At 41.1% G+C, this 17,701-nt stretch overlaps 3 protein-coding genes across 3 annotated transcripts; 1 reads left to right on the top strand and 2 right to left on the bottom strand.

Annotated features, from left to right (window-relative positions):
• Nucleotides 1-571: 571 nt before the first annotated feature.
• Nucleotides 572-5,459, bottom strand: LOC308099924 (uncharacterized protein). The gene is made up of 5 exons (XM_080448788.1): nt 5,295-5,459; nt 3,909-4,065; nt 3,203-3,276; nt 3,005-3,110; nt 572-2,826 (listed from the first exon to the last, which is right to left on the bottom strand). Exons 1-5 carry the CDS (start codon nt 5,400-5,402, stop codon nt 1,502-1,504), a joined length of 1,770 nt encoding a protein of 589 aa, XP_080304914.1. The 5' UTR covers nt 5,403-5,459; the 3' UTR covers nt 572-1,501.
• A 983-nt stretch (nt 5,460-6,442) lies between these two features.
• Nucleotides 6,443-11,626, top strand: LOC308100227 (uncharacterized protein). The gene is made up of 5 exons (XM_080449195.1): nt 6,443-6,658; nt 7,800-7,959; nt 8,151-8,209; nt 8,484-8,538; nt 9,435-11,626. Exons 1-5 carry the CDS (start codon nt 6,530-6,532, stop codon nt 10,730-10,732), a joined length of 1,701 nt encoding a protein of 566 aa, XP_080305321.1. The 5' UTR covers nt 6,443-6,529; the 3' UTR covers nt 10,733-11,626.
• Nucleotides 11,627-13,753: 2,127 nt separating this feature from the next.
• vsx1 (visual system homeobox 1 homolog, chx10-like) lies at nt 13,754-17,459 on the bottom strand (the record flags this gene model as incomplete). Its single annotated transcript, XM_080448880.1, has 6 exons — nt 13,754-14,034; nt 14,934-15,129; nt 15,642-15,765; nt 16,018-16,093; nt 16,467-16,811; nt 17,363-17,459. 6 exons carry the CDS (start codon nt 17,457-17,459, stop codon nt 13,754-13,756), a joined length of 1,119 nt encoding a protein of 372 aa, XP_080305006.1.
• Nucleotides 17,460-17,701: the final 242 nt, after the last annotated feature.

Raw genomic sequence — 17,701 nt, 5'->3', positions numbered from 1 at the left:
CACAAACTGCAATAAAACTCGGTCTCACTCCCAATATAGCAAAGACACAGGTGATCAAGATCCACGCCAAAACCATCAACCCTATCCTTATGAACGGCACTGCCCTAGAGGTAGAAGCTTTCACCTACCTCGGCAGTGTTGTGGACACCACCGGAGGGACAGATGCTGACATAAGAAGCAGAATAAAGAAGGCTAGAGTGGTGTTTAACATGCTCAGGAAGATCTGGAGCTCAAAGAACATCTCCATCAACACCAAAATGCGCATCTTTAACTCCAGTGTGAAACAGGTGATGCTGTATGGATCTGAGACTTGGAGAACAACAAAAAACACAACACACAGGCTACAAACATTCATTAACACCTGTCTCAGGAGAATCCTACACATCTGGTGGAGGGATAAAGTAAGCAATGTGGACCTGTGGAAAAGAACAAGTCATTGCAAGACATTTGTCAACGGCCTATGCACCCTGGAGGAGCAAAGGGCTTAAGTCAAGTAAGTCATATCTGTCATCTTGATATACTACCCACAATATACTATAATATCACCTGCTCCATCAGTGTGTCAAAAGTTCTAGCTTCTGAAATCTTACGTTTAAGTGGTCGCATGGTATATACGTCACGGATGCATCCTTTGAGGTTTTCAATACCCAGAAAACCGGCGAAAGTGGCCGTTTTCAATATGTTTTGATCATTATCTCTGGAACAGAAGGTCCAATCTGCTCAGTTCAAAGCTTGTTGGATGCGTGACTTTGAGGACATTAAGCACGCAATGACATTTTCGGGTTGTTTGGGGTTTCATGGGGAGGCGAGATCATAGTTGGGCATGCGACCGCCTGTCCTGCCTCTACAGTGGGTACGCCACTGGTCGGCGCTCGTAAAGTAATATCGCTGAAATGCGACAACTTGTCTGTCTGCCATCTACCCTCTGCTGTGTTAACATTATGGGTAACCCATAAAAGTGGCAAATTAAATTTGAAACACATCAACTATTAAGAGAAAAAGAAGATATGTTGACAAAGACACTCCATACATTTGGAAACATATTTTTATTTAAATCAATATTGTCTCCAGTTAATGTAGGAATATTTTAAAAGTAGGCTAACTCTCATATCCTCTCATAGGGAATGCATTGGCAGCTGCAGTTCATAGTTCTCACGGACCTCGAGTAGCGGCGCTGTCTCAAAAGTGGGCATGAAATTTGTAGTTCCTGTGTTGGTCTATACATTGTGCCACGCTTTGAGCTTGTAGATCTACAAAAAAAAATTATCTTGAAAATGTGTGCAAATCTTTAAATATATATATATATTTTTAAGGCGAACATTTATTTTCAAAACATTTAGAGATGGGTGTTCACGGCCAAATACATATCATTTTGGGGGTCCTTGACATGAAAAGGTTTGAGCACCACTGATAAAGCAAAAACAATGTAGAATCGGCCACAGGTTTTAGTGGGTTAATCCGAGAACCCTTCCGTCCCTACTTTGCACTCTGGAGCCTATTTTTACGAGTCTGTTTCTTGAGTTGAACCGTCGTTGTCCTCTTTTAAGCCTGACGTCACGCGTTGCCGGTGACCCAGAGTCTGCTCGTGGGCCTTCAGGAAAGTCAGCAGGCGGAAGTGTTTGCCGCACTCCTTGCAGCTGTACGGCATCTCTCCAGAATGGATGCTCTTGTGTCTCGAGAAACTGGTGATCCTGTTGAAGCTCTTCCCACAGAGAGTGCAGCTGTACGGCAGCTCTCCACTGTGGGTGTTTTTGTGTCTCGTGAAACCAAGGCAAGAGTGGAAGGTCTTGTCGCAGACGGCGCACTTGTACGGTCTTTCGCCCGTGTGGGTGTACTTGTGGTCTATGAGCATCTGTTTCAGCCTGTAGCACTTCCCACAGACGTCACAGTGAAACGGCTTGTCTCCCGTGTGTGTCTTTATGTGTAATTTGAGCTGTGAAGGGTGCAGGAATTTCTTCCCGCAGACTTCGCAAGTAATTATACTCTTTTCGACCGGCAGCTCTTCGGGTGGCAGTTCGTGCGAGTGTTTGCTGATCATGTGGTTTCTGAGGCCGTCTCGCGTCGTGTAGCTTTTGCCACAGAGGGAGCAGAGCTGCTTTGCATCATCGGTGTGGACGACCCGATGCTTCATCATGTTCTCTGCCTGCGTGAAGCCTCTCCCGCAGAACTCGCACTGATACGGCCTCACCTCTTCGTGCACGAGCTTGTGTCGCACGAGGTGGCCGGCTTGGTAAAAGCTCTTCCCGCACACGTCGCAGGTGAAGGTCTTGGTGGAGTGGGTGAGCTTGTGCGTTTTGAGGGCAGTGACGGAGCAGTAGCCCTTGCCACAGACGTCGCAGTGGCAGGTCTTCTCTCCGGTGTGCCGCGACTTCATGTGCGTGTCGCAGTGGCCTCTGTGGATGAAGCTCTTGTCGCAGTATTCACACTTGTACGGCAGAACCCCGTGGACTTTGATCTCGTGCTCCCGGAGCTTTATGACGCCGGGGAAGAACTCCCCGCAGGTTTTACACTCTCGATGTGCCTTCCTCTGATGCTCAGAGAGTCTCTCCGCGCTGGGGAAAACCCCGGTGCACTGCGTGCACGGATGATTCCTGGGCTCTGGAGCCTTACGGGTCTTCTTTCTCCTGCGTTTGCTGGGCATTTTCTTTCCTTTCCTTTTCCTGTTCTGCGTAGCACTGCCGGTGTTCTCGTCAGTAGATACCGGGGATGAGGGCTGGGCGTACTCGTGGTCTTGGCAGTCGGTCGGGGTGGAAGGGGACATGGAGTCCTCAACATCAGGACCGTTTTCTGGGTCCTCGTCTACAGAGACATTGGGTTTGTTTATTCCTGCAAGGAGAGCGTGGAAGGTTAGCCTCACAAAGAGTTGTTCAGTTTTCCCTATGAGATAGTTAGATATTTAGACTCAGTGGGAGATGAAATTATTGGCTTAGGAATAAGACAAAAACAAATCTCCATGAATAATATATATAATATATAATAATTGATAGAAAATATGTCATTTAACCTCCTTTAACCTCCTGAATGCTGTCAGCGTCCAGTGAGCAGTTGTTCTTCCCAGAGTCAAGGTTCTCTGTTGACACCAGTGGCTTCTTGGCATTAGGCAGTGCACTCTACAGGGTGAAACAGGGAAAACAATAACTTCATTTCTGCATGATTTCAAATGCTTATCCATGCTTTCAGAAAAGATATTAGCAGCAATCACCCCATAAATCACGATAATTGTCTTGGCCGCTGGTTGGTGTGGAACACTTTTCTCTGACGCACTGGTTTCTTCTCCTTAAAACAATCACACGTGTGCACCCACGCACGCACACGCACACACACACACACACACACACACACGTATCAAACAAACAATATGTCTTCACTACAATCTCATAAAACTATCTTTGTAGACAAGCCATAATTTAAGGCCAGGTTCCCAAAGTTTTCGATATCTCCCCAGGACCCAAGCTAGTGAAAATAGCAGATCTACAAGCTCTAAACGCGTCGCGATGCGTTGTGAGCTTGTAGATTGGCTATTTTCACTACTTAACTTAACGTTCTAATTTCTGGATTTCTTTTTTTATTTATTCATGAAATTCCTTTGAAGAATAAATGAATTTGTTTTTAATTCATGAAACATTTAAGAAAGAAAAGATAAGAAAAAGACCATTACCGCATCAAAAGTAATCAACAAACTATACTATAAAAACTGGTCAAACATTGGCCAAATTGTCAAATAATATAAGAAAGAGGCAAAAAATTGTGCTTTGTTAACCTTTTATATCTGACTTATCTCTCCGAATTGTGAAGTATTTTAATTCTGTCATGCCTGTGAAGCACTTTGAACTGCAACCCTGTATGAAAGGTGCATACAAATAAAGTTTATTATTACTTGGGAGAATAAAACAAACACTGATCCTGACCTTGACCTCTGTTCAAGTCTTCTTCCGTCTGAGAGCACTTGTTTAATTGGATTGAAGGTAGATCATGTTGTTTTATTGTGGTCACCAGCTCAACAATCCTCAGTATATTGTCGATGGCCTCCACACACAAACCATCCACCAGTGCATCCAGTTCTTCCTGAAACAATAAACAAAAGTACAGGAGAGAGGACAAATTATGTAAAAAAAGGCATACAAAATATTCAGGTCCAGGCACTAAGGTGGATTTTATAGGTAAACGGCCTTTATTGTATTTGGGATAAAGACATTCAAATAATAAAATATATAAACAACAAAGTAAACAAAGAATAATAGTACAGTCTAAGGACGTAAGAATCACTAGCCTCTTTCACCAATTAGCTAGTCAAACTGTTTCAACTGTCACATCACATGATTACAGGTGTAAAAAAGTGGGTGAAATTCCCTATTCTAACTTTGCATTTAGAATAGGGAAGAAATAAGGAACGCAGAAAATAGAACAAGTCAATTAACAGGAAGGCACAGACAAGCACATAATTATACCAAGTCCAATATGCAGCACATACGGTGCATGATTACAAATTAGCAATGGATCAGAAACAGGAATCTATAGTAGATCAGTGGTTCTCAAAGAGGAATCCAGGGACCCCCAGGGGTCCTTAATGGGGTTCCCAGCAAAATGCACAATTATAATTTAGAGCAGGGGTCTTCACCAGGGGGTCTGGGCCTCGGAGTTACAGGGGGGCCGCCAAATCATTGTGTGTGTGTGTGTGTGTGTGTGTGTGTGTGTGTGTGTGTGTGTGTGTGTGTGTGTGTGTGTGTGTGTTTTTTTAATTTATTTTTTACATTAACCACTTGAACCCTAGCATCCCTATTCTGAAGGGGAACATTCGCCTAAAATGGCAGATCTACAAGCTGTGAGCTAGTAGATCTGCTATTTTCGGCAAAGAGGTTTGGTGTATAGGGGAAAAAAGAGCAGACCAAGTACACGTTTTGAAGGTTTAAGTAGTTATCTGCCTGAAAATATGAATCCAACACAACGCTATCATTGATGGTGCTGACAAACAAGTCTATGAGTATGACAATAAATCTACACAATTGCAACACAATTGTATACAATATGGTGGGGGTCCCTGCTTCATCTCTCTCTCTCAGCTAAGGGGTCCTTGGACTGAAAAACGTTGAAGACCCATGGTTTAGATTGTTTTTATTTCCCACTTGCTTTGGCAGTAAAGCCCCTTTGAATTGAACTGTAATGCCAACGTGTCTGACTGTCTGCTACAGACACGTAGAGACTGGTATATATATTCGTAGGTTAGTTTTAAATGAATGGTAAATAAATTACAAGTCACTTCAAAATACAGCTCAAGTTGTCCATAATAACATTACCTCATGTCCTTGTTTTAAAGTGCACTGCTTTGTCATTATTTCTGTGGCAATGGACTTCGCCAGGTTGCTCACAATAGATGTGACTTCATTATTTAAAGAAATACGCATATTGACAACTTTATGGTGATCGACACTGTAGCTAGGCTAGGCTAAGCTAGCAGCAACAACAACAACTTAGAACCGGTGTCATGTCTACTAGCATGAGGAAAAGCTTGACTTCCGGTGACTTTCTTCAAAATAAAGTCCTAGACGATTTATTTGTAAACACTATCGTGACTTTGACTTTGACGTACGGCGCGCTCAGATCTCACGCCACGTGTAAACATTGGCCAAATTGTCAAATGATATAAGAAAGAGGCAAGAAAAGAGTATATGTAGTCTGTACTGTGTTAGCCTCGATCTCCAGGCCAAAAAAGTTCTGTGTTTGACAGAGTAACTTTCACAAGTGTTGTAGTAGAGTAATATTTGAAACGGGACTCAGTACTGGAGTACTTTCTACTTTGTCCACCAGCTGCTCAGAACCCCCCCCCACCACCCCACCACCCCCCCCATCAACATTTATTTTGAAGGTGGAACAGAATCAATCCATTGATTTCCGGCGGAAAGAAGGAACTGTAAGCGTATTATTTGAATGACCAGTGTTGCCATGTCCTTTTATTATAAGCGACTTTGGGCTTGTTTTTCTGTAAAGTTGCTTGTAGTTCTTTTGGGCTTGTATCTGCCCCCCCCCCCAGTATTTTGTGAACCCTGTACCAGATTAGTGTTAAAAAATGTTTCAATGTTTCACTTTCTTTCAAGTTTTTTTTTTTAAATAGCAGATCGGCTATTTTAAAATACCCGACGCTCATGTGGCCTGTTATAGTCGCTTCTAGACCTGTTTGCTTATTTCAATTCAATTCAAAGGAACTTGAGAAAACATACGTTTACATTGCCAAAGCAAGAGTGGAACAAAACAGTCAAAACAAAAACGAAATAAAACGAATAGAAATAGAAATAAAATAAAAGTGTAAACAGAGCTGTGTTAGGAAAGACTATCTTAAAAGTTTAAACTTTATAAAGATTGTGCATTTCCTGTCAGAAACAGTTATACAAACAACCATAGGATTTCTCTCGCAATATCTGGCAACACTGGTTGTGGATGACGCAGCTGCTGCTAACAGCTAGCCTAGCCAGCGTTTTAGCTCCATCCCAGGGCTTCTTCTTATGAAACCTAAATATCTCATAAAAGCTTCAACATGCTGGACGTTGTTTCATTGAAGAATGAACTGACATCTGTGGTGAACAACCTGGCCAAGTCTGTGGTGACAGAGATCATCACCGCGGCCGAGAAGTGCACTTTAAACAAGCAGGCGCAGGGAAATGAGGTAATGTTATTATTATGCTAATGCTAACAGCTTTAGCTGAAGTTTCTCTTTATTGGAGTCGAACAGTGGTGTAAAGTAACTTAAGTATATTTACTCAAGTACTGTACTTAAGTTCAATTTTGAGGTATTTAAATTACTACATTATTATTGTTTTTGCAGTTGAACAGTGGTGGAAAGTAACTAAGTATATTTACTGAAGTAACATTTTCAGGTATGCTTTACTTTACTGGAGTATTTACAATTGTCTGTACTTGCACTTCTACTCCGTTATGCTAACTCCTGTTGGCTAAAAGGTTTAGCTTAAGTTTGTTTTATTTTATTTATTATTTTATTTATTATTATTGTTATATTTATTTATTTAAATTATATTTTATATTTTTATTTTATTCTATTCTTTCCAAGGAAATGAGGTAACGTTATTATGCTAACAGGTTTAGCTGAAGTTTTTATTTTATTTTATTATTATATTTATATATTTATTTATTTTTCTATTTTTTATATATATATATATATATATATTATATTCAATTTAATCTTTACCTCAGACCTTATAATGTATAATATTTTTTGTAATTATATTATTATTTATTTTATTCTTTTATTGGAGTTGAATTAATCAGTTGTTGTTCTCAAACTTTGGTTTAATTTCAAGAACCCCCCAAATCTACAAGCTCATAGCACGTCACTCTGTGCCGTACTATGAGCTTGTAGATCTGCTATTTTTGAAAGATCTTGAGCATTTGAATATGTATATTTTTATAACATTTTTAATTACATTTTCAAATGTTTGCTGCTTCTGGGGGTCCCTGGAACAAAGCCTTTTCAGATGGGGGTCGGTGGCCAAATACATTTAATTATTGACGTGAAAAAGCTAGAGCTCCACTGATATAGAAACATAACTGAACTTGTCAAATTATTGTGAAAAAACAATCATGTAATATTTCCCACAAAGATGTCAAAGTATAAAGTATTGAAAAATGGAAATACTCATGTAAAGTAAAAGTAGCTCAAAATGATACTTAATTACACTACTTGAGTATATGTACTTAGTTTTTCACCACTGATTTTGAGACTTCTCCATCCACAAACACAGTTTGTTGTCTTGCGTCCCTGGAATGTACGCTTCTGCTTATTGTTTCAGGAAGAGCTGGATGCACTGGTGGATGAGTTGTGTGTGGAGGCCATCGACAAGATACTGAGGATTGTTGACCTGGTGACGACAACAAAACAACAAGATCTACCTTCAATCAAATTAAACAAGTCCTCTCAGACCGAAGAAGACGCAATACAGGCACCACAAGGTCAGAATCTTATGTTTTATGTGAATCATACTAACGTTCATGAACTAACAACCATAACAAACTGACACACATGGTAAAGAGACGACACACCTCACATACAGTGGGTTAACATAGTAACAGTGTATACTTAAAACACATGGTACAAAGAAAACATGACTGAATTTCTGTGTGTGTGACACTGTGTGTTTCAGGAAAAGAGAACGGTGGACCACGTCAACCAGAGGCCCAGACATTTATCTTGATTTGTGGGGTCAGTACAACTTTTTCTTCCCTGAAACCATTTAGACGTGAGGTCTAAAACACCTTCTAAATCCTAACTTAAAAAAATCTTCTATTTTTTTTTATTTCAAAAATGTTCGAAAATTCCTGTCGCTATATACATAGCAACATCTAAAAGGATACAGATGCTTTCCCGGTTTTAAAGGTATAACAATGTACGGTATAGGCTTTCCCGGTCTTAATGGGATAAACACCTACAGTATGTACAGATAATTAAGTTTGTTTTCCCCGTTTGTGTCTTGTAGAATCCAGTTTCTGATAAGAAGAATCCACTGGTGTTGGCTGAGAATTGTGACACTGGTAAGAGAAATACTGACATGGAAAACATTATGTAGCCCACGGGTTGTCCACGTGAGGCCCGGGACCCACCAGGGGACACTTATGCACGGCTTAAAGTTTTCAGTCGCCATGACTGATTTCAATCATTTGGATTCCATAGAAGTCAGCATGTCTTCTATGGAAGCATGTTGCGCAGAGAAAATAGCCAATCAAGAAGCACTCAATGCGAGAGCTTGAGACCTTTCACACTGTTTCACAAATCACAATATTTTGCTTTAATCCATGCTTGTGGGTCTGTAACTCTCAGATTGTAGAAATGGAACCAAATGGACCCCTTATGCCTCCAATACACTGCAAGACCTTGACTAGATTTCGAAAAGACTATTAAAAGACTACCCTCTCACATCAGAAGATTTTTTAAAAGTGCTGTTCAAAGACTCCATGTCTCAAATCGATTAAGACAATCTGTCACAGATGTTTTTAAAGATTAGGACAATATTCCTTTTTGAAATGATTTCTTATTATGTTCAAAACACTTTTTTACAGTGAGAACAGTGCAACATAGATGCTAGGTTTGCTGCCAGCCTGCTATACTAGATTACTTATCGTATCTTGTCGCGTGGAAACCTCATATGTCCAAAACTATCACTTTTCAGGATTCAAATAAAAAAGTATCAAAAATAGCGGAGCGTGCCGCATTTCGAGCTTGTAGATCCGCTATTTTTGATACTTTTGTGTGACGCTGTAGTATGATCAACTAGGGCGTCAATTTATGAAAAAATACGGAGATAAGAGGTATCTGCCTGACAGCAACGTTGTAGTATTTAAGCTACTTGTATTCTTAGAACTCTATTTATTTGACCATTACCCTATTGTAGATGTTGTAGTCACTGCTGCTTTTCCTCTCGTCCTTGTAGGGAAAAACAAACCCTGTGACTCTGTAGACGATGACGAAGACTCAGAAAGTTGTCCCGACCATGAGGAGGACTCCACGCCCCCTCCAACCCCGCCCGAGTGCACAGACCACGGATACGCCCGGCCCTCGTCCCCGCCCTCGTCCTCTACGGACGAGGGCGGGGACGCCGCTGGACGGCGCAAGAAAAGGAAGGTCAAGAAAATGGCCGGCGGAGGCAAGAGAAAGAAGGACGCGTCCCTCAAAGAGGGCATGGAGTTCCAGCATCAGTGCCCGAAATGCACCATGATCTTCCCCAGCGAGGAGCGTCTCTCCGAGCATCTGGGGAAGGCGCACCCCGTGTGTCAGACCTGCGGCGAGCTATTCACCAGCGTCCCTAACCTCCGGGAGCACGAGTTGAAAGTTCACGGCGTTCTGCCGTACAACTGTGAACACTGCGACAAGAGCTTCAGCCACAGGGCTCACCTCAACGTGCACGTGAAGTCGCGGCACACCGGCGAGAAGACCTGCCACTGCGACGTCTGCGGCAAGGGCTACTCCTGTGTCAGTCTCCTCAAGACGCACAGGCTCACCCACTTCGACAAGACCTTCACCTGCGACGTGTGCGGGAAGAGCTTTTACCACGCGTGCCACCTGACGCGACACAAACAGGTGCACAAGGAGGTGAGGCCTTTTCAGTGCACGACCTGCGGGAAAGGGTTCACGCAGGCGGAGAACCTGAGGGCCCATCAAGCCATCCACACGGACGAAAAGCAGCTCTGCTCCATCTGTGGTAAAAGCTACAGGGGCCTGAAGAACCACATGATCAGCAAGCACTCGCACGAACTCCCGCCCGACGAGCTGCCGGCCAAACATACGTTATTCACTTGCGACGCCTGTGGGAAGAAGTTCCTGAACGGCTCGCAGTTTAAATTGCACAAGAAGACGCACACGGGAGAGAAGCCATTTCACTGTGACATCTGTGGGAAGAGTTACAGGTTGAAAGAGACTTTAAGAGACCATAAGTACACCCACACGGGTGAGAAGCCATACAAATGCACCACCTGTGAGAAGACCTTCAACACGTCTACCAGTTTTATGAGACACAAGAGCATCCACACCGGAGAGATGCCGTACAGCTGTAAGGATTGTGGGAAACACTTCCGCCTGCTGACTTTCCTGAAGGCCCATGAGCAGAGTCTGGGTCACCGGAGACGGACGACAGACGTGGTGTCCTCGGAAAACACTAACAGCAGCAGGTCTCCTCCTGCACACGACCCCAAATGGCATAAAAAGCCGAGGAGTAAAAAAAGCAGAGAATAATTCTCCCCAAAAACATTCTTTATAATTTATTGCTATTAGCATGTTAAAATGTTAGCTACAAATAGTGATGGCATTTTGATCCATGAGGTATTGGCCGGTGCGAAATCGATGATCTTGTTTGACATTTAAAGACGAGCTGAAATGAAAGATACTTTTCACCCTTCAAGAGCATATCTGCAGACATAGGACATTGTAATATATGCCCCAAAAAGAAGACGGGATATATTCTTTTGTGGGGTTTTTTTGTTGTTGCTTACATCAGCAGGCTGTATGTTGAATGTAAAGAAAATGTCTGTTACATATTCTATTTTTTAAAGCTAAAGGGTAAAATATGTTTCTGAAAATTTTGAGGCAAGAAATAGGCAATGCAGTAACATAAACTTAATTCGTCACTAACTTGTTTCACATTCATTTACTTTGTGGATCCAGGCGGGTCATAGTGCTGGCCATGCCCAGGAGTGCTTATACATAGCTGGGTAAAAGGTGTCTGGATGTTGCCATTAAGCTCCATCCGGTTCACCGCTATCATTGGCTAAGATGCGCACAGCTCCTGTTTGACTAGGAAATACAAAATACATACTCGCAAAATACCATTTCAGCTCGTCTTTACAACACAAATAAAAGTAATCGTTAAAAGGTAGTTTGGGATTAGTTGCCAAAAGTATTTGCTGCTTGCCTGTGTATGGCAGTCCATTCAATGAACCTCAGGACAGTATGACAGATATGTTGACTCATGCTTGGTCCAGTGGTGCGTGTTTTGCAATCAAAATTAAAATGCTCACCAAAACGGGTTGCATTAAATATATTTTTGCAGATGTACACATTTGAATGGCATTTGTATCATTTACATTCCTCCAGATTGAGAATTGTTTGAAAATAAAGTTTTTAATTGCGCACACTGTCTCGAACAATAACTAGTAGTAACTTAACATGAGCTGATATTTCAACATTATTCTCCATTACAATTCAGAAAATATATAAATACAAACTCACCACACGCTGCACCCCCCCCCCATGTTAAATAATTTCCACAGAACAGTCCAATCACCTGCATTATCAGACCTCTTAACACCGAAGAAAGACATGAAGCTCAAATGTCAAAAGCAAAAAAACAAAACGTTTCACAAGCGGATGATTATGTGTATAATGTATATAATTAAAATATAATGTATATCTGTCGGGCAGAAACCTTACCTCCATATTCTAACTTTTTGTCTTTTTTTTTTTTTGTAATAACGCTCTACTTGATCACACTACAGCGTCACACAAAAGTGTCGAAAGTAGCAGATATACAAGGTCGAAGCGTGGCGCAAAGCGACGCGCTTCGGGCTTGTCGATCTGCATGTTTTTTAACCTACATATTCAGTCTCCTATCTTTGCTTGTTCGGTTGATCTACCGATTGAGGCACCAACGCTTGTGAGAAGTTCTGTGGAGAGGACTTTGTTTGTTTGTTCTCGCAGACATCTCATACCTGAGTCCCCCCCACCACCACCACCAGACCTCAACTGAAGTCTTCCATAGCCTGCTCTTGACGGTGAGAGAACAGAGATCACACCAAATTTACTTCCAGTTAATTTATGTTCTAACCAAACAGTGGCTCGGGACCCATCTGTGGGTCGCGGACCAATTTTTATGCATGGGTCTTGATTAAATATCTCCTTTTTTCCGTTTCCTTCAAATATATATATATATATTATTTCAAAAGATTTAAAAAGGTTTAAACCAAATAAAACCCAACTTTTCATCAATTAAAAAACAAAAGTTTCAAAAGTATTTAATAAATAAAATCTAATAATTCCCATAAATAAATACTAAAGTTTAAAGCAGCACTATGTAACTTTCTTCTTCTACCCCGGATTTTAACCTGTGTTTGCTGAAATTGTGTTTGTATGTGCCTCGATGGGGCGGCTTGGTAGAGTATCTACACGTTTGTTGTGGTGGGCCGGTCTGGGCCTAAACGTCCAGGGCCGACTTTCTGTCCCAGTCAAACCCTGAATACGTAGCCTACTGCAGCAGTTCTCAACCTGTGGGTCGGGACGCCCAGGAGGGTCCCCACATGATTTTTGGGGTGGTCCCCAGATAACAATGAAGTGACAATTTTAATACCTCAAAAAAGAAAGAAAAGAAAAAGACCATTACTGCATCAAAAGTAATCAACAATTGACTATAAGAACTGGTCAAACATTGGCCAAATTGTGAAATTATATAAGAAAGAGACAACGCCTTGCGTTAAGAGCCGTTGTGAGCTTGTAGATCTGCTATTTTCACAATATTTTATCTGTGGAACCGAGTCAAACTAAATGTAATGCCGCAACTCCTACATTCCAAGTGCTTGTCAGGGTGGGGGGTCCCCAGTTCAAATATGATTCTTTTGGGAGGTTGCGGGTGAAAAGGTTGAGAACCACTTGCCTACTGTATAGCCTACTAACGCATTAAATCAGACAAAGCAGTAGCACATTAAATAATCTCTTTTATTTCAAACAAAATGTATATAAAAGATACTTTCAAATACAATAATTAACAGAAAAAATAAGACGACAACTATATACACTGTACATCCATTAGATACAAAAACACAGCCTCCCTGCTATTTTTATAATGTTCAAAATACAAATGTCTTGATAGGTTTAACCACTCAAACCCTATAGTTCATTTACTGGTGGCCCCCAGGGGTCCATACATAGCTCCCCTACTTGTTTTACAAATCTCCACAATCTCTTCACCGATAATAGCTGATCTACAAGCTCACTACGGCTCAAAATGTGAGAGGCATCGTGTGAGCTTGTAGAGTTGTAGAGCTTGTACAATCATTTGAACCACTTTAACCATAATTGTATTCTTTGGCTATTCAAAAATAGCAGATATGCAAGCTCTTTGTAATGCGCTATGAGCTTATAGATCTGCTGTTTTTGATCTTTCAATCAGAAAGCAAACATGTTTTAACTCAAATCTTTGCTTCTGGGGGTCCCCAAATACATATAAATAGACATTTGTAGAATCGGCCTCGGGTCTTAATGGGGTTAACTGTCATTGTCCGAGTCACTCTCCGGTCCCCTGGGCGGTGACAGGGACTTCACCGAGGTGCTCTTATTGCCGCTGTCCTGTTTGGACGTGCTGGACAGGTCCATGGCCGTGTCCTCTGTGTCCTGTCCGCACCAGTCTCTCACGTCTCTCTGTTCCCCTTTAATATTGTTATTAGTGTTGGTATTATTATTGTTCTCTTCCTGGTAGGAGTCGGAGTGAGCGGAGTCCGGGGTCCCCGGGGATTTCTTAGACATCTCCAACGACTTTTTGTGCATTCCTGAGAAAAGAAGAAACATACAGGAAAATCTGTTAATTTTAAAATCCTGAACTGGTTCAAAGGAAATATGACAGGTCTAGGTAGGGGTTAACGATTAGAAAACCGTCAAGGTTCAGGGTGGTCTTTATTGTTAAATCTTGTGTTCAGGAACATTATGAGTAAAACAGATTTTTGGCTCGGCTCCTCAGACATTGTAGCAGCATAAGTTATTAAAAAGGAGAAACATAAAAGATTAGCCTAATAATAACTAAATATATCCTATATACTAATATACAAGGCACTCTGTACACAACTCAGCTAGGCCCTACACATAAAAAAGCTAAAGCAAATATTCCTGGATCATAAAACAGAATCAACTTTATTCTATCCACAAGTTTCCTAGGGCGTTGTGGGCATCACTTCCTGTTGATTTGAACAGGTATCAGGGATAAAATTGACAGAAAGTGATGCCCACAACGCCCTAGGAAACTTGTGAATACATTTGGGAAATTCCCTGTGTAGGCTACTATTTACTGTTTGAATTCATTGATAATCGCCCTTGTCACTGTTTCTCAACGTCCGGTCTGAGGACCACCAGGGGTCCACATGGACCCTTACGGGTCTGTAACTGAGATTGTACAAATGGAACCAAATGGACCCTTAAGGGTCTGTAACTCTGAGAGCGTACAAATGGAACCAAATGGACCCTTACAGGTCTGTATAACTCTGAGAGCGTACAAATGGAACCAAATAGACCTGTGGTTTCATTTTCACACTCTCACACTGAGGATTTTACAGTGTAGATTGGGGATTATTTTTTTAAAAAACTATATCAAATAGGGTTCCGTGGCCTAATGCATATCAAACTGGCTGAATCACTGGCCTACATGTAAATATATTGATGAAATAAAGTGAACGACCTGCAGGCGGCTCACCTAGCAGCCAGGGGGCGCAGGAGCCCATCATGCCGCTCTTGGCGGAGTTGATGATGGACTCTGGCAGAGGGATGGAGTGTCTGACCATGGCTCCGTACAGGCCGTACTCCGCCATCACACTGCTCCTGCCCCAGCACTTCTCCCTCTTCCTCCACTTGGCACGCCGGTTCTGGAACCACACCTGACATAATACACACAGAGAGATGTTACTTTATTGTTCTGAAACCACACCGAAACATATACAACAGAGAGATGTTACTTTAATGTTTTGAAACAACCACACATGGCCACACTTAACATGATACACATGGAGAGATGTTACCTATAGACAATTATGAAGATAGGTTGAAAATGGGTGAAGTGGTCCTTTAGGGTATACTATACATCACCATATTTCAGTGAATGTACGTTTTGTATTAATAATGTAAATCTGCAAGGTAGCTAACTAAAGCCGTACACTGATTTAAAGTTACATTACTTATAAATATATATATATATTATATTATATTATATTATATTATATTATATTATATATAATATGTATTATGCATCGCTACATTTTATATATATATATATATATATATATATATATATATATATATATATATATATATATATATATATATATATATATATATATATATATATATATATATATTATTATTATTATTAAAAGCCCATCATTAATCCTACCTGTATTCTGTCTTCTGGGAGTTCAGTCTTCATGGCCAGCATCTCTCTGGCATAAACATCAGGATAGTGGGCTTCATGGAAGGCCTTCTCCAGCTCCTCCAGTTGATGAGATGTAAACACAGTCCTGTCAATCATATCAAGTCAATATTAATAAGCATATAGATGTAAAAACAGACCTGTCTATCACATTATTTAAATATGAATAAACATATACATATAGATATAAACAGTCCTGTCAATCACAATCACAGAGAGAGAGAGAGAGAGAGAGAGAGAGAGAGAGAGAGAGAGAGAGAGAGAGAGAGACCTTAGAATGAACTAAAATCTAGTCCATGAATTGGTGGAGAAAGAAAGGTGAGTGTTTTTATGTTCTTACCTGTGTCTCCTTTTTTTTCTCTTCTGGGAGTTTGAGGAGTTTTTGGAGTCGTTTCTGTCAGACAGACACTCTTCATCTGGAGAAGAAAAACATGACAGTTAGCCGATGAATATGAATTAATAATTCATTTCATTTACTGTCAGCTAGATTTTGATTATTATTACAATACATACATTAACCACTTCAACCCTATTTACATTTTGGCCATTTGAAAATAGCCGATCTACAAGCTCACAATGCTTCGTGATGTCATGCAAGGCATTGTGAGCTTGTAGATCTACTATTTTCAAAAGATTTTTATACATTTGAAAACTTGTGAAATGGGACATTCTGCATAAAGAGTAGGCCTATACTTTTGGTAATTTAAGTACATTTTGATACTTTTGTACCTTTACTCAAGTAAATTTCTGGACTTTTACTTGTAAACAAAGGGGCAAGCCGATGCGTACCAGAATAAGGGTCCCTGTGTGGCTCATGCAGGTTCGGGTGCATGTAGTGACTGTGGCCCTCGGTGGGGGTCCGGGTCTGGAGCAGGGGGAGATGGTGGGCCCCCGGCAGGAAGCACGGGCCCCCGGGCGGCTGCTGGGCCGCCAGGCTGCACAGGAAGCCCAGGCCGAGCGGCAAGGAGCCTCCGGGGAACGGGAAGCCTCCCAGGGCCGCCGCGGTCTGATGGAGATCCCCGCCCGGCCCCAAGGCCCCGTGGCCGGGCGGACGGGCCTGCAGGCCGGAGGGTTCCAGGCCCAACAGGTCGGTGATGGCGAAGCCCCCTTTAGCTCTGTAGCCCCCGGTGGTCCCTGCGTGGAGAGACCAGGGTTATTATCCAAGTAAATACACGTATATTTATTTATTTTTTAACACTGAAGTTAACTGACGAAATAACTAAAACTAGAATAGAAAAAAAACATGTAATTACCAATGAAATAACTCAATTTAGAATAGGTAAAACATGTTTAATTTAGCTACTAAAGCTAACGAAATAACTAAAACTATAGAATTAAACATTTTAGTTGACTAAAACTAACGAAATAACTAAAGCTAAAACTATTACCGTTGAAAAAGAAAAAAACACAATCAAATGATTGTGTGCTTGCAAAATTAAGCAAAACTAAGCCCTGGTGTCAAAAATTGTCAAAGATCTTCCAGTGAAAATAGCTGATCTACAAGCTCACAACAACTGTTCTGATGCGAGGCATTGTGGGCTTGTAGATCGGTATTTTTTCTGAACTTGTTGAATCTCACTCCTACCCGCCCCAAAGAAAAGAAAAAAAATACAATAACTAAAATTGAAACAAAAAGTCAAACCGAAAAAATTATAATGACAAATTCAAAAGTGTAATATACTAACCTTGGTGGAGCCTGGACTTATCGATGCTGAACCCTGGAGATAACATCTTGACCTTGGGTTTGTCTTCCTCTGGTCTCTCTCCTCCAGACACACTCATGCTTTGGTCCAAATTATAACCAGATATATTTATATTTATGCTGCTTTCTTTGAAAGCAAATAAACTATAGCCTACAGACACCAAAAGAACTGCACTGTCACTTTGTTTCTGCGCGATTAAATAAACGGTGGAAATTAGTCCTATCCAATTATTCACGTCCAGTTCGGATGTAGGAAAAACTCTATTTATCCTTCTGTCTTACAGTAATAAAGCTACACGAAACAACTGCTTTCCGCTGTTAA

This window comes from Gymnoscopelus braueri (assembly GCF_963280865.1).
Source record: "Gymnoscopelus braueri genome assembly, chromosome: 14".
NCBI classification, from domain to species: Eukaryota; Metazoa; Chordata; class Actinopteri; order Myctophiformes; family Myctophidae; genus Gymnoscopelus; species Gymnoscopelus braueri.
Note: the sequence above shows the minus strand (reverse complement) of the source record. Positions and strands in the feature narration are given on the sequence as shown.